Consider the following 18,967-nt stretch of genomic DNA (forward strand, 5'->3'; position numbering starts at 1 on the left):
CGAGGGTGTAAGCAGCGAAGGAAGACTGAGGTGGGATGGGATGCGTTGAGATGACATGATGACATGACCAGGAACAGGGGAGGAGAGGGAGTTGAGTTGGGTTGAAGTGCGTTGAAGTGCGTGAGAGTAATAATAGAGACTGGCCCAAGACGGAAGGAGGTTAGCGCAGGAACAGGGGGAAACATGTTTCCGCCCTATGGGAGGAGCTGCTCGGATCTGATCCTGGGCCGGGAAAGAGGGGGAAGCGAGCGGATGGGGAGAGGGGCAACTGTGGGTTCTTTCCGTCTGTGCAGCCCATCCAGCCGTGCCATATTTCTCATTGGCTGCAAACGCGATTACCTCATCAGTGGCATCCAGGTTGGGCTTAGCTTCTGATGTGTCATCCCCCATACCCATCTCTGTCTCCCCATCCATCATTTTCCCATCTTCTAACTGCATGAATCTGTACTCTTTCTGTTCCAAGCATGTTTGTACTATCTTCACTTCCTTCCATCTAATTTGGACCAAGTCGCCATGGCGGATGTCCGGGAGGCAGATCGGTCTGTCCCCGAGCCACCGTTTCCCGCGCCATGTCCATTGCTGCTGCAGGGCATGATCAGTAAGAAGAGACATTAGATTAAGACTTTGAGGTTTGGCCGGCCCGGCAAAGAAGCTCCTTGCAAGCCACACACAAAACGCACACCCTGCATAGTTTCCATTGGTTCTCCTCCACCGCCACCGTTATTGTCAAGGATATGCGTCTTACTCGACCCATCCACAGGGCTGACACCTTCATCGCCCTCGTGTTCGTTCTCCTCATCCTCATCCTCATCTCATGCCCTCGATCGTCTGCCACGGTTATCCGAGCCTGGTCTGACAGACCGCACACAAATGCCCCAGTTGCCGATCCCCAGTCCGAGCCTGCAGCTTCAACTGAGCTGTTTCTCATCCAGACCTCGAAGGGTTGGCTTGGCGGCGACCATCTATTGACTGGCTTGCAGATGTTTGGCCATGCCCCCCTGCATCAACCAATGCCGCTACACCATCCTCCATGCATGCTGATGCCTGGACAGCAGCAGCCAGCAGCCAGCATGGTGATGGAGAGGCATGGTATGGTATCCGTAGGCAGGCAACAACCACCTGCGTCCGACTGGCCTTCACAATCTTCTTTCCACCTGCGCCACCGTATCGTCACCCTGAATCATGTCACCGCTTTCGATATGCTGTCCCGCCTGGACCCCAAGTCTACCCGGCTTGTTTTTTTTTTTTTTTGAACTATCCGTCAGAGATGCTATGATTTGAGTTGAGTTGATAGTAACAGCGGATGTGCCAGATCCAACGGTTGGAAGACATGTCCACCTGACTCGGCTTCTCGTTTCTTCGGCAAAGCGGCTTTCCCTCCTTGAATCCAAATACACCTGGGCAACGTTGCCAGCCCATTCCCGACTGCTTCCTGTCTCTGCAGGCTAAAAAGTGCATGCTTGGACGAATACTTATGCCATCGTGGCTGTGCTGCTGCCATATCTCCGCGCAACGTAGGACAGCCTGATCGTAGCACACCGTTTGCTACTTGCACACTGAGCTCCTACATTCTGTTTGGGTCCAGCATACTTATTTATACGAGTCTTGCACCTTGAAACGACCACTCCTGGACACGACACATCGCCCTCGAGACCGGTCAAGCTACCACTGGCCCAACTCCTCGCCCGCGATTTTGCTGTTTCCGGGCCATGAACTGAAGGAGGTGATTTGATCTCTCAACCTTCTACAGGCCGAAGACAAGGCTGGGGCGGTTCATGGTCAGCACCAAGCCCGCTTCGGGTGCCCCGAGAAATGCCAACCACCTCCCCTCCCTGCCCACCAATCATCGAAGAACTGTCTTCCACCCCCCAAGAGAACCGACAGGAGCTTCCCAGCCGTGTCGGTCATCCTTTCAGAGCCTGCCGAGCCCGGCCTAGATCGAGGGGGGGGGGGGGGCCGAAGAAGACTTGCATACAACAATCCCCTCCTCTGCTTCTACCACCCTCCCTTCCGTATTCTTGGTTGCCTCTTTTTTCTCGAAGTCTTACAGGCCGGAACGGCCTTGCACACCACACAAATGGTAATGAATTGGATGGCACCTCCCAGTGGCAACAATCTTATCAGAACTGCTCCCGTCTTGTTGGCTCCCCTTCATAGGGCCACCCGCTGCCACCGTACCGATTCGTCCGTCCGGGCACACGGCGAGAGCGACGCTGCGGGGTTTGATCCATATGCGTGCCGTTCATCTCATCCGTTTTTTGTTGAATCTTCGGCAACCCTTCATAGAACCATCCCAGGCGCGCTATTGCCGTATTCCTCGGGTCTCGGGCACAGGCTCACTTGATCAATCTCGAGAAATCCTTGACAGGGCTGCCCATCGCTTTGCAAGCCACTTGTCAGCCTCTGCCCGCTCTTTTGCCTATTCTCTTCTGCTACGCTGCCTTTCAAAAGACTTCGCCACCACTTCTGGGAGCACTGTGCTGCCCTTCCAAATAAGCACGCCGACTGGCCACTATGTGCTGAGACAGCTGCCGGCGACGTGATCTTTAACCCCCCAGCGCCTTACCAAGCCAGTGACTTGACGAAGCTGTCGAAAGATGGTTTTCTTGCGTTGCGCCTGGCTTGTAGCCTTTGCCGGCCTCGTGGCCGGGCAATATGATGGATGGGACCTCGAGAAAGGCCAAGTCAGCTCGGAGATGTGCTTTTGGTACTCACCAAGAGGTCCGTAGCGCCGTGTCATGACGGACACCCAGATGCTAACAAACCTGAAGCTGCTGTTATTCGCGACACTCTATGGCTTGACGGCGGCAGACTCTACTGGACTCCAACGTACCGAGATGGAAGCGAGGGGCCCCCAGAAACCCTGGGTACGTTTCAACGCGCATCAGTCGTGAGCCATCTTTGACATCCTTGCAGATAACCCTTTGGGTTTGATGTACTCGTTGAACTTCAGCAAGCCCTTTGACAAAACCACAAACATCACCACGCTGATCGACACCAAGTCCAAGGCTTTGGGAGGCGTCGGCAACGCCAACAGCCTCGCACCAAACACCATCGACGGCGCGCTGCTTCACAACGACGCCGAGTTCTTCTTGTACGGGGGCGTCCTCCCCAAGCGGACGGATGCTTTCGATCCTCCGCCCGGCGATAAGGTGATGGCGCTACGTCTCCACGCATACGGCCCTGAAAAGCCTAGTTTTCAGAATGGCAGCGGCGACAATCATGATCTCGGGGACGACGTGACGCGGTACGTCGCCCATGGAGGAGCTGCCAGCGCTCCCTCCGAGAACAAGGCCTGGTATGTAGGCGGCATGCGCTCGCCTCTCTGGGGCGAGATGTACATGAGCAACCCGAATCGCTCGCTGAACGCCGTCAACGCCTCAAACACCCTGATCACTCTCGACATGTCCGAACAGCTATTCGAAAAGTTCTCCAACCAGTCGTTGCCAAGCATCATCCGGGCAAGAGCAAACCCCGAGGTCGTTTGGGTCCCTGTCGGGGCCGAAGGTATTCTCGTCGTTCTGGGAGGTGTAACCTACCCCGAGTATGTCAACTTGAGTCACAAATCTGAAGACGCCGCCAAGAGCGTAAGTCCTGCGCCTCTCGCTTGTTAGTATCGTACCTAACGATTCGCACAGCAACAAGAGAGTCCCGCGTTCATGGAGACCATAGACATCTACGACGTAGCCGGCAACAAGTGGTACCAGCAGAAGACCGAGGGGATCAGACCCCCGGCCCTTGCCCGGGGCTGTGCTGTCCTGGCGCCGGCACAGGACTACTCGAGCTTTAGCATCTACTACTATGGCGGATACGACGGCATCAGCGCCCAAGAAGACTTTAGCGATGATGTCTGGGTTCTCTCCATCCCTTCCTTCCAGTGGACCAAGGTCTATGAGGGTAGAGCTCTCCACGCGCGCGCCGGTCATCGGTGCGTGATGCCTTACCCTGATCAGATGATGGTCGTAGGCGGCTACGCGGCCATGCCCGGAAGAGGGAATCCGCCCTGCCTCGAGGGAGGCATCATTCAAGTGTTCAATCTCTCGAGCGCAGAGTGGCTTGATGGATACAGTCCGAGCAAATGGTCCAACTACACCATACCAACCGCCGTCGTCAGCAAGATTGGAGGCGACGCAAAGGGATCAGCGACAAAGACACAGCCCGAAGGATCCGGATGGGCGGATCCAAGCCTGGCAGCCATCTTTGCGAGGCCGTATGAGACGTCAAAGATCCAAACGTGGTATCCCTACACCGAATCGAAGGAAACTACTCGGCCCACCATCCCGGAAGGCGGAAACGGAGGCGGCGGCGGCGGCGGCGGCGGCGGCGGCGGCGGTGGGACCCCAAAGTGGGTTGCCCCCGTTCTCGGCGTCGTCCTCGGTCTCGTCTTCATCACCGCCATCCTCGTCGGCTTCTGCCTCTGGCGTCGCCGCAGGGTCCTCCGGCGAGGAAACGGGACCGCAACCCAGACGGAGGACAACGGCTCCCGCATCATCTCCTGGATCAGGGGCCAGCCAAGCGAGCCGGCCAAGGCGCCCACCGTCACGACCGAGGAGACGCTTTCTAACCAGGACATGGCCGAGGTCCGCACGCCGCCTCCGGCGCCCGCAGCGTCGCCCGCACCGCGGCATTTTGTCCACGAAGTGGCCGATACCCAAATCATCGCCGAGCTTCCAGGTACGTTTTTGAAAGACAAACATTCTCTAAGCGGTAGATGACGCTGACCAACAACCTCAAGACACATCGCCGCGCCCGGAGCTCCACGGGGTCGGCCTGACGCCCGTCGAGATCATCAACAAGCACACCCACTTCGGTACTGGGCAAGGCTCCAACGTCCCCAACCAATCGTCCTACTACGCCTCCGTTTCCAGCAACGAGAACGCATCCACCCTCTCCCGCTCCTCCGGCGTCCTCGGCTACCAAACCCGCGCCCAGTCGCCCGACCCGGGACCCCCGTCGCCATCGATCGGCACGGCCGTCGTGCCCGCGCCCACGGGGGGCCGCGTCGGCTCCGACGTCTCCGGCCTCAGCGACCGCGACGCGAAGCATCTGAGGAGCCTCAGCGAGGCGACGGTAAGCTCGGCGTCGTCGGGCGGCGAACAGGGCGGTGCTGGCGGTGGGCCGACGGCGCGGGAGCAGCAGCAACAGCCGCGCGGCGTCCCGACCACGGTGCCCGAGACGCCGACGCCCGGCCACCCGAGCCCGCTGAGCCCGCCGACGGGGGCGTCGGACGGGGAGGACTACATCAGCGCGAGGATGCTGCCTGTGAGCCCGGCGGGTACGGCGACGATGAGAAGGAGCATGTTCCACGAGAACGAGGATGATCTTGGGTCGAGGAGGTGATTTACGATAGGGTCTTGATGGTATACCGATTGTACATTGGCGTTGAATGATTCCAAGTCTGCTTATATTATCATTCATGTTCCCTCCTTCGCCCAGCGCAATAGGTCTTTGAAAGCGTTCTCGGTCGATCCAACTTGCTTCCTTTTACCACCTTGCCTAACAGTGCCCACAAGAGGAAACAATATGGGATCATGGTCCCAAAGTCTGACAGCAGTGACGATGAGCCGGTTTGTTTCGTAGTCCGACGGTATTGACGAACTGGGCGGGATTCGTTTCGAAAAAGAAGGAAAACAGTAGACTTGATTTCCAAGATGTGTACTTGCGTGGCTTTCTGGCCAGCTGACTCCCAAGCGAGGTTTGTCGTTGTTATTGTGATACTATGCGTGATAGCCTCGACGGCTGGAAACGCCTCTCGCCGCGGCCCCGGCACATGTGGCGATGTTCCGTCACCATAACGCACTGGAACGATCCCTGTCCCCCCCCCCCCCAGCGCAACCCGAAGAAACGGCAAAAGTGCTTTGTTTACACGTTCATTCTTTGCCCAGGTCCTAAAATAGGCGTTTTCCCATCAGGATCTTTTTACTGTCCCAGATACAGTGAAAAGAAAGGGTGGTCCCTCGATTGAGCCGCCTGTGCGACAACACAAGGCCGGAGCCACGACGCAGGCGGCCGGCCGTTTCTGGACTAACAGCCTGTCAAGAAAAGGGGCTCACACGTGTTGAGAGACCATGCGACAGCCACGCATTGAGCGGAGTTGACGTTCGAGGCTCAGTAAAATTTGGTACTATGAAGACTAGCCCGCGTCGAATTTTGCTCACATCTGACGGTGATCAGGAGTAAGTAGCCACTGGCCAACTGCTTGCGCGGCAACAACACGCCACAGACTTCACCACTTATTAGGGTTCCTGCGGTATATCTATGATCATAGGAGCATGAGTAACAAAGGTCCATTATGGCTGGCAGCGGTAGCGCAGTTCCATAACACCATCCTCTAGCTGGTCAAGCAACGCGGCGTCACAAGTCCGTAGCCTCTGGCCGACAAGACGTTGGAGAGAACCCGAGATATTACTCCATGGAAGTGAATCGGCCGTCATCAACGTAGTATTTCGACAACCTATCTTCTACCTATTTCCTATTCTCCAATCACCCCCTCCCCGGCTTCAAAAAGTAAACCGAGACACCTGCGCACCGCGTATCATGAGGCTCACGTTATTTCCGCGCTTAGAGAAGTTAACCTGGCGCCGTCAGGATCCACGTTACTCAGCGCGTCGTCAAGCGCGACACCAGATCCGGCCGGAACACCGCCGCCAGCCTCGCCGCCAAGGTCACAATGGCCATCGTCGTCCTATGCGAGAACGAGGAGTCCAGGACGCTCGAGGGCCGTCTGCGCCGGGATCCCACGCGACTGCTTCATCGTGCTGATCTCCAACAGCGACCGCGGCGGCGAACACCGGGACCATCGGGGCCGGGCCGGCGTTGCCGACAGATAACGGACCGAGGTCAGCATCCTCCGCATCCTTCTGCCACGTCACGGACCGGCCCGCCTTCGCGATCCACCAGATGGACCCCAGCACCGCCAAGGCGTTCGGATCCGCGGGCGCGCCGGAGATGATCGGCTCCGACGGCCTGATCCGCGACGCGACGGTAAAGGCGAGGGCATGCTCATGGGCGTGGTGCTCGCGGCGATGACTTGGCGCTGGTAACGTCGGGCCCCTCGAACCCGACAACTACATCCCCGGCTCGGTGCTCGAGTACGATGACGGGGGCAGCGAGCACGTGAGCGGCATGCGCGCGCAAGTGTTCAACATGATTGTGCCACTCGCCCGTCCGCGCCGCCATCGAAAAAGAAGTCCCTACACAAGTGGATGGTGGACGAGGAGATGCTGAGCCGCAGTCGGCTTCCGCCCAGGGAACGGGTCTACCCGGCCCTTGTTGACGACCTGGACCAGGTCTGTCTTTACAAAGTTCTGCTAGGAAGGTCCCAGGGTCACTAGGTGATCGCGCTGAAGGTTAAGCCTGGGGATCGCTTGTCTAGTTTCCGATCTTTCTTTTGGCCGAGGTCCGGTGGCTGGCAGGATGGCTGACAGTTGTATGGGTAGGTATCGCCCTAATGACAATGTGTTGGTATCGCATGTGGCCGACTCGCAGGACCTACAGAAAAACAGCCTGTCGATTACAAGAAATGGATGTGACTGGAGCTTCGGCTTCAGCCTCTCTGCTGCTTTGAATGAAGGAATGTCAGTGTGGTTCAAGTGCAGTTAGTTCATGACAAAATACAAACTTCATTATGACCGAGTCAACGATGTGGTCAGCATCTTACTTGATGCTTTCATCCGCTTTTCCGATATCTTTTCAGTCATCATGGGCAACTTTGCTAATCATCAGCACTCAAGGGAAAATCATCGGTGTTGGGCAACGCATGCTGTCATCATTTATCGTCTCTTCGCTTGGTCGCGTCGTAGAAATACACTATAAACCCATGCCATCGTGTCATGCCTCGCCGACCTTACGCTGCTTCTCTCGCGGGGAATGGGTGGAGGAACTGATGCTGGCCTTGGACGACGAATGTCTCAGCGACCTCTCCGCCACCGACTCGGCGCCGGAACCAGTTTCGCCGCGACTGGCGTTGCTCTCCCTGGCCAGGGGCGAGGGGATCTCGGGTGTGACGGATCTCGACTCGATGTTCGGGCGCTTCGACTTGGACACGGACGCCATCTTCTTCCTCCTCTTGTCCGACGCGTTGGAACCGGTGCTCGCCTTCCTACTGACGGTGCCGTCGCCGTCGTCGCTCGTAGCAGCGACGGAGGGCGCCAGGCTACGGTTGGAGCTCGTGGAGCTGCGGCGGTGGACGCTGGTAGTGCTACTGCGGCGTCGATGCTCGCGCTCGATGGCGGCGGCACGGGGGTGGATCGTCGTCTTCTCCGGGACGTGCTGGTGGCGGACGGGGGCGGGGCCGGAGCGGTCGATGCGATGCCAAGGCAGCCACCAGAAAATGCCCCAGCGCTGTTTGGCGACTTGGCGGTCGCGGGCAGCGAGCTTCTTCTGGATGATGGCGCGGCGCTCGTTCTCCTTCTCCCAGTATTCGGTGCGGTAGATCTCCCAGTTTTCTCGGAATGTCGGGGTGAAGGGCTTGGCCAGCAGGAGCAGCTTGACGTAGTCGCCGCCGGGGGCTAGGTCCTCCTCGTGGCCGCCCTTTTCTTCGTCTTCGACCAGGACGGGTAGCGTTGGGTGGTTCTCGGCGGTGAGGTTCAGCTCCTTCTCGACCTCGCGCAGGGTGGAAGGTTCGACGTAGCGGTAGGAGGAGCTCGCGGTATGGGAGAAGAGGCCGTATGTCAGGAAGAAGCCAATGGTGGAGAGAAACTCGGCCCACCAGGGTCGTCGGATGATGACCAGCTTGGCGTTGAAGCCTCGGAGTCCTCTGTTGGAGATGGCGAACCAACGTCGTGGCCACCGTATGCCCCGTTCCCAGATGCCCGTAGCCCAGACCAGTATGGCGGTCATGACACCGCCCATGAAGCAGATTTTCTCGAATGTCTCGACGCCCCAGTAAACGGAGCCGCCGATGCCGCGGCCGTCCTCGCGCGGGGCGAAGAAGAGGGCGTAGCCAAAGCCGCTTATCCAAGCGGTCAGCAGGGTGAAGAAGAAGGTGTGATGGCGGCGGCGGGCGCGCAGCTCGAGGTACTGGGCGCGCAGGGAAGCCTCAAGGATGAGGAGGTTCAGGTAGATCATGGACGGGGAGCTCGGGGTGTGGCTCAAGGGATCGCCCTGCTTGCCCGAGTCGGGGACGACGCCGGTGGTGCCGACGGCGGCCTTCATCTCCTTGCCGGGAGGCGGGGCGCCCTTGACGAGCGAGTCGAGCTCGTCGGCCATGGTAGTGGTCGTGAGTAGGGAATGACGCTTGGGCGTGGCGTGGGAGGAAGATTTCGACGGCGATGCGGCGGTCAGGGTTCGCTTCGGGACGGGATTGAGGGAGGGAGGGGCCTTGACGGCAGCCGTGGTCAGCAACGCTTTGCCGACATGCGCGGTGGTCGGAGCGGAGGGTACAGGTGCAGGTGCAGATGCAGGTGCAAGTGCAAGTGCAGAAGAGAATGCTGCGTTTGCTGCACTGCCCGTGTTGTGCGTTTGTGTGTGTGTGTGTGTGTGGGAGGAGTAGACGAAGCTCCGTCGACGTCTGCCGGCGAGAGACAAGACAAGGGCGGAATTGGGGGAATTTGGTAGTCAGATGTCAATCAGGCCGGCACAGGTTGGTGGTGGTGGTGGTGGTATTGGTGGAGGTGGCTTAGCTGTGGAAACTCCTCCGCCTGGTGGCAGGTGTGGACAGTAGAACGTCATAGCGAGGTGGGATGGCCCGAGCGTAGTATCTGATAAGCGATAACGATAGCGATAAGACCTGTTGTTGGGAAGTGGAGAGAGAGAGGGAGCACTTTTTGACATGTGCAATTTTGGTTGAAGCCTACTCTGTAAAGGGTGCAGATTTCAGTACTTTTTATGTGGCGTCGCCAGGTGAGAGGAGAGACACACATTGTCCAGGCCGACCTGTGCAGAACCAGCTGGGTAAGGCCTACTACCTACGCATGTTGTATCTACAATATGAAGTGCACTCATTTTCCCAACTCACGTGTATTCGTACATGACAGTGGCTGAAGAAAGAGTTCTTCCGCAGAGCCGATGGGATAGTTATGAGACACGTTTGTCAGCTACGGACCCGAGATGTCCTGTCTCAATCAATCCCCGATCGTGTCATTAGACGTTCTGAGACACCTTCGTCTCTTCTCGTGCCGAAGCCAATCGGGGTTCTGTAGGAAAGTCGTTCGCACGTTTATTATGCATTCTCCGAATAACATCTGTAGTCCGTATCCGTACTCACCATCAGATTGTTGCCTGCATTGAGCCAGTGCCCCCTGGACCGCTGCTTACTGCATCCGGGTTAGACCGAAGGCCTGCGATCAGTAACAAGCAGCATCAGTAAACATCATCACCGGTGGCTCAGACGGGGCGGCCGGGCCAGAATGTTCCAGGGGACAGGCTGCCTAATTCTGCAGTGAACCAAACCACTGAGCTGAGCAGACGACGGGAAATCGGGGGCTTGGGGGGCTCCTTACTACCGACACGGCGCAATTCAACCCGCCGCCCCACTCGCCAGCTCGCCAAACCCGCTAAACTCCGAGTGCTAAGTCCATCTATCGTCCATCGCCCATGAGCCGATCCCGCAGTCACTGTACGGAACGTGATCCATCCCATCCCGCGTCTCTGGTCCATCGTCCACTGGTGTGTGTCCACCCCTGCCACTAAACCCCTGCCGCTCAACCGCTCTGGCTGCCTGGCCCAACAAGCTTGTCGGTTTTTTTTACGGAGCACACGGGGGGGCCCCGGGGGGGGGGGGATGTCTTTACTGTTTCCTCCCACTCTTCGACTCGCAACAACCCACACACGCCCTTCTGTGCTTCTACTGCGTCACCACTCACTCCTCGCCTCGTCTTGCCCGTCTCCCTTAACGCCGTCCCTTTGTCCTACACGGTACTCTATATTCCGTACACCGTCAGCTCGCTGCTGACTGATGAGTCGTCGCAAGTTTCATTCAACCCGCTGCCCGGACTCGCACACCCGCCGCCCGCGGCCACACTGACACCACTCTTCACCCCCCTCCCCCGGAACCCTTTACTCTCTCTTGTTACGCCCATATATAGACGGTTCCCCCGTCGCCACCCACCAGGCTTCCGGCATGCTACACCAACAAACTGCTTCTACTCTAGTAAACGGGTCGCGACTCAAGCTTGCTTCCTCGTTCATTACTACCTCCACCACGGCCACCGTCAAGTCTCCCGCCCCCAGCGTACGTGCCTCCTCCGAGGACTCCGTCCCTCGCCGATCCCACCAGACAATGGCCGCCGCCGCCGCCCCTCCCGCCGCCCCCACCGCGACAACCCGGCCCCCGGGCACCTACTTCCCTCTGGGATACAAAGATGCCGTCTACCAATGGGTAAGATCACCAGCAGGAGCTCTGCCTTGTCCCCCGTGTCGTTCTCGTTCCTTTCCGCTGACGAGAGCGTCTACAGTGGAGCAGCGTCACCCCCCAACAGGCCGAGCGAAACGTCCTCAGCCACATCCCCTACCTGAAAGAGGCCCGCGAGAACGCCTCCCTCGATTCCGATAAGCATGACCCCTTCGGTCCGCGGGTATGGAAGTCGCAAATGGTCGAGCTCTCCGGGAAGGATCGCGCCCTGAACGAGTACTCCATCGAGCGTGTCGGCGAAGAAGTCGACAACAACCTCGTCATCATCCACGGCTACGGCGCAGGCCTCGGGTTCTTCTACAAGAACTTTGAGCCGCTGTCCCGTCCCAAGGGCTGGAAGCTCTACGCCCTCGACATGCTTGGCATGGGCAACTCCACGAGACCGCCTTTCAAGGTCACCGCCAAGGACCAGCAGGGCAAGACGGCCGAGGCCGAGGCCTGGTTCATCGATGCCCTCGAGGAGTGGCGGAAGAAGCGCAACATCGACAAGTTCACCCTCATCGGCCATTCCCTCGGCGGCTACCTCTCCGTCGCCTACGCGCTGAAGTACCCGGGCCACCTCAAGAAACTCATCCTCGCCTCCCCCGTCGGCATCCCCGAGGACCCTTACGCCGTGAACGCAGCCATGCCCGAACCCGAAGAGTCGACGTTCCAAAACGAGTTCACCCAAGACCAAAACACCGTCACCAACGACGACCGGAACTCCATGACGTCCCGCGCCAGCAAGAGCGGCGCCAAGAACTCAAACAACGCGCCGAAGCGCCCCTTGCCGGGCTGGCTCGTCTGGCTGTGGGACGCCAACGTCTCCCCCTTCAGCATCGTCCGCTTCACAGGGCCCCTCGGCCCGCGCTTCGTCTCCGGATGGACCTCGCGCCGCTTCAACCACCTGCCCCCGGCCGAGTCGCAGTCCCTGCACGACTACGCCTTCTCCATCTTCCGCCAGAGGGGCAGTGGCGAGTACGCGCTCCCCTACATTCTCGCGCCGGGCGCCTTCGCCCGCAGCCCCATGGTGAACAGGATAGACGGCGTTGGCCGGCAGATCATCGAGAAGAACGGCGAGAAGCTCAAGGAGACGGGCGTCCCCATCGTCATGATGTACGGCGAGAACGATTGGATGGACGTCGCCGGCGGATATGCCGCGGAGGAGAAGCTCAAGCAGGCGAAAATGCAGGCCCTCCTCAAGGGCACTGACGAGGAGAAGAGGAGAGAGAACGGGTCCGCCAAGGTGCTCATTGTTAATAAGGCCGGACACCACCTCTACCTCGACAACGCCAGCCAGTTCAACGACTACATACTGAAAGAGATGGAAGAGACACAAAACAGCAAGCTCTAGACGCACATAGTCTTTTTTTTTCTTTCTTTTTTTTTCGAGAGGGATGCGGAAAATGCTGGCGGTAGGGCTTCACAGCACTCGCCAGCCAAGAGGATTTTTATTTGTCTGGGGCGTTTTCTGTTTTGTTTGTTTCCGGGAGTTGCATTGCATGACTACAAATACAGTTCGAGCCTGACATGGCCGACGGGGAATATCCAGTGGGAGCGTTTGCTTTAGTCACTGAGTCTGCTCAGCCGGCTCATATAGATGGACACTAAGACACTGTGCGTTTCTTCTCTATCTGGTTTTGGTGCGGATGCCTGTGAATATGCCGGAGGGCTCGTGCCGGGAGGTGGTTGTGTGCCGGGGCCCGGCCGGCCCCCGCATCGCAGCTCTATGCCCGTCTCGACCGAAACCTTGCTCAACGTGCCCCAAGAGGCGTCCGGCGTCCATCCAAGAAAGGAGAATAGGAAGAAGAAAGGAGCAGTCAACTTTCCGTAGTCGAATTGACCCACAAGCGACGCAACTGAAGTGTTGAATAAGAGGGCCAAACTACATTGCATGCCGTGTTGACCTGCAGCGCCGATGGCTTTGCAGTTCGTAGTGAAACGCCGTTAGGATGCCAGCGAAATAGGAAACGACACCACCACTGCTGGAGACCTCTCATGTGTCTTGACTTGTTTTGGATGGCACTGGTATACGGAGCAGCCCAAGGTAACTGAGACCGCTCTGCCAAGTGGGTTAGCAAACCCCATTCCATATTTGCTACTGCTCAAGAAGGCAATCATTTCGATATTTTCATTTCTCGGGGTCTTACCCCCCGCGGCCCTGGAATCAACAGTGTCACTTGGGTAGTTTGTCAAGAGACTCTTCGTCTTGTATTGAAGCCATCACAAGCATTACATAGGTGCCGTTCTTACTCATCGCCTTGTTACTTGACCGCAACACCTCACTCTCCAACACACTTGTCACTCGCAAATAATTACAGCGCTAGATTATACATAGGCCATGCTGTTTTCTTTTTGCCCAATCTTCCCAGGACTTTAAGTTCCTCTGTTTAGTTCGCTTTGCCAACTTCCAATACCCAAAGGGCCTGGCATCCTTCAACATTGTCCAGCATCCTCTCAACCTCGTCTTCATTCATCATATCAACCTGCGTGGTCATCTCAAATCACCCCTACCTCCAGCCTTAGCACAGCGGTTGCTAAACCGCCACGAGTTCTTTTACCAGGACATGACAATCTTACATCTCAAGCTACCTGCACAAATGCTTGGCCCGGCAGTTGGTAAACTTGCCCATAGTTCCCCATCTGGGCATCATTGCCCTTTTACTTCGAGCTGCCAACTTTCATGCCAGGCCCAGCAATCTGCAAGCTTGCTCACGGTTCCAAGTCAGTGGAACCATGACTTGCTATCTGAAGCCCTCTGCACACGTGCTCAGCAGATGGTAACCCCAATCAAGCGCCCCCCCCCCCCATCGGGATGTCATGACCTTCTATCTGGAGTTGTCTACTCACATGCTCAGGTCGGCAACCAGCAGCAAACTTGCCCAAGCCTCTTGATCAGGTTACCGAGGCCTTCTATCCGAAGTCATCTGTCCATGTGCCTCAGTCAGCGGGTTGTGACCTGATGTTTAGCGACTCATCAAGGGACATTGTGACCTTTCATCCCAACATCGATTCTCGCTTATGATGGTGGCGATGCTGAAGCAGTGAATCATTGCCTACCCTTTGCCAATGCATCCTCATGGTATATAACCGACCTTTCCAAACTCCTAATCACCGTCACCTCAGCCATTCAGCCAACATCACACTCTCTTTGCCCTGGAAAACCTAAGCCCAAGCAAGCCCAGGCCCAAGCCAAGCACATCAGTAACTCTCACTGCAGCATTCATTGTTGCCAACAGACCATTTCTTTCTCTTTGGAGCCACTGAAGGGACTGCCTTCTTAGCAACCTTCTGTCCACCTCATCACTGCACCGATTGCCTTGAAATCCACCACGCCATCGCAGCTTCCCCGCAGAGCGTCCGAGCAAAAAGGTGTAGCCGACTTGTATCACAGCATCGGCCATTGCAACCAACCACCCATTTCTCTAGGAACCGTCCAAAAGGTTTGTTTGCCTTGTCGGCGACCTATCAACAGCTTTGTTGCTAACCCACTCTCTTAGAAGCATCCAGGCCATCCAAACATCCTCACAAAACTTCTCCCGCCGGAAGGAATCTCCCATTCAGGACCGCCAGGATGTCCGGCCCTTATCCAAACCAGTTTCCCTTCTCCTCGGACAACAGCTACCAGCCGCCCTATGTATATGAACAGGGCTACAATCAAAACACCTCTTCCTACATGTACGACCAGTACCACCAGCCGCCCCACGTCCCGCAGCCCGTCGCCCAGCCGCAGTATTACCAGCCAGGATACTCGCAAGCCCGGCCATACACAGTCCCCGACGATAACGGCGACGAATACGACGGCCAACGCGCGTCCAAACGCCTCCGTTCCGGCTACCGGTACCGCGATCGCAGAACGTCTTCCATCCCGGCCGCCCCTTGGGATCCCAACCGCTCCACAACCCCGGAATTCGAACCTCCTCTCCAAGCGCACATCTTCTCCCCCCGAAGCATCCCGGGCGGCTACTCCGCCACCCTCACGGCGTCCCTCTCGATCCCGGACACCGTCGACCACGAGGAGCGCCTCCGCCGGCAATCCGAGATCAAGCACATCCTCCAGTCGACCACCTCCACGGCCCTCCCGGCCCCCTCGCCGCGCGTCAAGAGCCCGCGTCCGACCTCCGTCTCGGCCCCGTCCCCGACATCCGTCTACCGCATACGCGCCCGCCCGAAGGAGATCCAGGTCGGGCCCATGCTCTCGCCCCGCTACCTCGGCGCCTTCACCCGCGTCGACGACGTCCCCGCCGGCCCGGAGCGCGAAGCGGCGGTGGAGCACAACAACCGCCTCGCGGCCGCGCGGCTCGCCGAGCTGAAGCGGCGCAACAACGCGGCGGCGTCGCGCAGCCGGAACCGCAGGGAGCGCGCCGTCGTGGGCCGCACCGAGGCGCTCTCGGCCGCGAGGGCGCAGATGCACTGGTGGAAGGCCAGAGCCGTCTCGCTCGGCGCCGCGGCGGGCGAGTGGGACGCGCTGCCGGAGAGGGCGGTGCGCGAGGCCCTCGTGGCGGACTACCGCGTCGACGCCCTGGACTACTCCCGCGACGACCCCGGGGAGGCCCTCGCCGAGGCCAAGCCAGCGAGGAAGGCCGGCGTCGCCAAGAGGAAGAGAAAGGCGTCGAGCACGGAGTGAGGAGGAGGTAAAGGGGGGAAGAAGAGAGTGAGAGAGGGAGAGAGACTGTATGGTGCGGGTGTTTGTTGGACAAAGACAGAAGAGACTTAGAGGCTGGACTTTTCCTTTTCTTTTTGGGGGGTGTGGGGGGTTGTCTTCTGACGGGATATCATCGTTCTGCTTTGCTACATCTGAGTTACAATTTTGCTTTTTGGAGAGCAGAGAGGAAAAGGGCTTCGTTGGAATGGTTAAAGGACAGGTGTACGGATACCTACAAGGGCAGATTTCGCGAGCGGACTCTTAACCACAAGGGGGGGGGGAGAACCCCAAGCTTCAATACGATTGGTTTCCATTACAAGCCGACGTGGACTGTGTTCGACTGTGGCGATGGCGAAGACGTAAGTCTACCCGGCAGCTTCAGAAGCCATCCGGAGCCTTCGTGAGAAGAGAGAGAAATTTCTTCTTGCAGACTGAGCAACCGGACGTACGGAAAAAACATGGGATACCAGAGTCCCCGCGTTTCTTCCATTACACTGTCCGACTTGACAACAGTCGATCACGGCGGAGTCGTGAAACTCCCTTCTGAAGACATAAAAAGGTCCAACAGTGATAAAGCTCGGTCAACAACATTAGCTACTCATAGAAACAAGTGGTATCTCTCGTCCAAAGCATCATAAGCAGTTCAGGTCCATCATCTCTCTTCCATTGAGAAGAGAAGCCCCCCCTTCGTTCACCGTCGGAGCACACGGGGGTTACAGTGTACGGAAATTCTCCATCTCGAACCCAAACTCCGGTCATTACCCAAGTAAAGTCAGTCCAATTCCAAATCCTCCTTTTCTGTCACCCTCAAGTGACTGTTCTTATGATCTCCTCCGCAGGCGTGTACTTCGTTCCATTTCATGTGCGACAGAGCTGACCGACGGCGTTCCCGCCACCGCAGGCGAGCCACTACTGCTCGCTGTCAGACGGCCGAGAGCGTGACTTGCTCTCGGCCTGAAGGCCGCCCATCTCGGACCCATGACCCGTCGAGACACCGTAGCAGTCGGGATCCGACAGGCACCCCTTGATGTAATAGAACAACACGATAACCATCAACACCCTAGATCACTCTTCGTCAGATCATGACCGTTCTTCGTCTCAAGGGAAGAAAGGGAGTTTATCGCAATTCCCAAAACATACCAGTTGATAGCGCCGACGGCGGCGGCCCCGGCCATGCTCCCGCCGTACCGCTTCTCCTCGGTCGTCGGGCCGAAGCAGGTACTCTGAATACACGTGTTGCCGAGGAACAGCGCGGCGATACTCGCGGACCACGCCCACCCGGACAGCCAGAAGAGGCAGGTGACGGCGTAACCAACGAGCACGACGACGCGGAGGTACAGATGCGCCGCGAAGCGCTCGGCGGCCATGGCGCCGCCCAGGACGACGACGGTGAAGAGGGACTATGGCGGGCGGCAGACGAGGTTAGCGGAGGTTGTCCGTGCCTGGAACCTTCGCCTCGGCAGATCTCTTGCGGACAGGGGACGACTCGCGGCTCCCGAGGGCCTGTGAATCGAGAAAAGGGGGGGCAAGCAGCAAAGGAGGAGGAGGAGGGGGGACAATAGGAACGTACGATGAAGAGCATGAAGCCTGGCGGCCCCGTGTAGCTGCTCGAGTAGGCGCCCAGCAGGGAAAGGCAGTAGGCGCAGGCGGCGAGGACGGCGAGCGAGAGCACCAGGGTAGCGACGCGGACGACGGAGAAGAGGGCCGGCGTCGGCGGGACGCCCTTGCCCATGAGGCCTCTGATGTTATTCGCGCCCGTCATTATTTTCCCTCTTTTCCTTCTGACGATTCCACTTGTGTACTCGACTCGAGGGAGTGGCGTGTGCAGAAACGAGTTGGTAACCGGGGTCCTTTCGAGTCGGGATGGCCTTCACTACGTTTCCCAACTTGACTATTAGATGGGTTATTGAGCCTGTTGTAATTTCGACGTCGAATGATCTTTTGACGATTAGAAATAGAAGAAGAAGCCTTGGTCTTCACCGTTCACTTGGAAGCAAACAAAACCACAACAGACAACGGAAACGAGAGTGTTGGATGACAGCAGGACAAATCAACAAACCAAGCCCTCAGCAAACTTCACCCGCGCGCCTTGGGGACGTCCGTTTCCTTATACCTACACAGATAGAGAGAGAGAGAGACTGCTTCACACTCGAGCTATAGGAGAACCATCCCTCCCCCCTTCAAACATGCCCAGTCTGTGGTCTTGCATGACGACGGCCCCAGCCCGAGAGATTTGACGTGGGAAGAAAAGATCCAAACTCATGCGCCACAGTTTCGTTTCCAATGGGTCATGACCCAACTCTGGGCCAACTCCTGACATTTCCATAGAGAGACGAACACACACACACACACACACACATGCACGCTCGGTCCATGGATGGCGGCTGATCGACAAGCCCCCCCCTGACGCCCCCTTCAGGAACGCGCCTAAATAAGGGGGGGGGGGAGGGCGGGGAACGGATGCATCAATGCATAAATAATAAAAAGCAGGTCTTCTCCCTTCACCGTCATCTGATTGGCCAACGTGCCCAGTCATCACGGCAGTGCAAAATGCATCTCGCCTCTCCTCCCTTCTTCCCTCTTTTGTATCGACCCCGTCGATCAGCGGCAACCAATTCGGGACGGGGGATGGTGCGGTACCGCATGGCAAAGCGGTTCCTCTTCTTTGAATTGAATAGGCACATCACGAGAGGAGTAAAAAGGGCCACCACTTCCCGGAGGCAGCGAGCTTGCTTCCCTGGCGCTCTCGGTTTCAGAACTCATCCATCAAGGGGGGGGGGGGGGGGGGGTCCTCCTCGTCGCGGGTTTCAATGCGCGTACCCGCAAGTCGGCATGGTTTTCGTCCCCCTCTTCGCCCCTTTTTCCTTCCAGCAGGAAGATGGAGAGAGAGAGAGAGAGAGAGAGGTTCTTCCCCCACCCCTCTCCCCATCATCGCATCGCATTTCTGTCAAGCACCTGCGGGCGACTCGTCACGAGAGGCCTAATGGGAG

The 18,967-nt window shown here is 57.8% G+C and overlaps 6 protein-coding genes across 6 annotated transcripts; 3 read left to right on the plus strand and 3 right to left on the minus strand.

Moving 5' to 3' along the window:
- Nucleotides 1–2,597: 2,597 nt before the first annotated feature.
- On the plus strand, nucleotides 2,598–5,340 carry CH63R_13990 (kelch repeat protein; the record flags this gene model as incomplete). The annotated part of the gene is made up of 5 exons (XM_018308964.1): nucleotides 2,598–2,721; nucleotides 2,772–2,867; nucleotides 2,917–3,587; nucleotides 3,639–4,674; nucleotides 4,736–5,340. 5 exons carry the CDS (start codon nucleotides 2,598–2,600, stop codon nucleotides 5,338–5,340), a joined length of 2,532 nt encoding a protein of 843 aa, XP_018151282.1.
- Nucleotides 5,341–6,600: 1,260 nt separating this feature from the next.
- Nucleotides 6,601–7,148, minus strand: CH63R_13991 (uncharacterized protein; the record flags this gene model as incomplete). The annotated part of the gene is given in 3 exon segments (XM_018308965.1): nucleotides 6,601–6,724; nucleotides 6,742–7,029; nucleotides 7,072–7,148. 3 exon segments carry the CDS (start codon nucleotides 7,146–7,148, stop codon nucleotides 6,601–6,603), a joined length of 489 nt encoding a protein of 162 aa, XP_018151283.1.
- A 682-nt stretch (nucleotides 7,149–7,830) lies between these two features.
- CH63R_13992 (Spo7-like protein) lies at nucleotides 7,831–9,210 on the minus strand (the record flags this gene model as incomplete). Its single annotated transcript, XM_018308966.1, has 1 exon — nucleotides 7,831–9,210. One exon carries the CDS (start codon nucleotides 9,208–9,210, stop codon nucleotides 7,831–7,833), a length of 1,380 nt encoding a protein of 459 aa, XP_018151284.1.
- Nucleotides 9,211–11,062: 1,852 nt separating this feature from the next.
- CH63R_13993 (Alpha beta hydrolase) lies at nucleotides 11,063–12,686 on the plus strand (the record flags this gene model as incomplete). Its single annotated transcript, XM_018308967.1, has 2 exons — nucleotides 11,063–11,320; nucleotides 11,397–12,686. The coding sequence occupies 2 exons, from the start codon at nucleotides 11,063–11,065 to the stop codon at nucleotides 12,684–12,686; spliced, it is 1,548 nt and encodes a 515-aa protein (XP_018151285.1).
- A 2,220-nt stretch (nucleotides 12,687–14,906) lies between these two features.
- CH63R_13994 (uncharacterized protein) lies at nucleotides 14,907–15,959 on the plus strand (the record flags this gene model as incomplete). Its single annotated transcript, XM_018308968.1, has 1 exon — nucleotides 14,907–15,959. The coding sequence occupies one exon, from the start codon at nucleotides 14,907–14,909 to the stop codon at nucleotides 15,957–15,959; it is 1,053 nt and encodes a 350-aa protein (XP_018151286.1).
- Nucleotides 15,960–16,886: 927 nt separating this feature from the next.
- CH63R_13995 (uncharacterized protein) lies at nucleotides 16,887–17,739 on the minus strand (the record flags this gene model as incomplete). The annotated part of the gene is made up of 4 exons (XM_018308969.1): nucleotides 16,887–17,037; nucleotides 17,118–17,377; nucleotides 17,427–17,480; nucleotides 17,548–17,739. 4 exons carry the CDS (start codon nucleotides 17,737–17,739, stop codon nucleotides 16,887–16,889), a joined length of 657 nt encoding a protein of 218 aa, XP_018151287.1.
- Between the last annotated feature and the right edge of the window lie 1,228 nt (nucleotides 17,740–18,967).

Source organism: Colletotrichum higginsianum, chromosome 10 (genome assembly GCF_001672515.1).
Source record: "Colletotrichum higginsianum IMI 349063 chromosome 10, whole genome shotgun sequence".
NCBI classification, from domain to species: Eukaryota; Fungi; Ascomycota; class Sordariomycetes; order Glomerellales; family Glomerellaceae; genus Colletotrichum; species Colletotrichum higginsianum.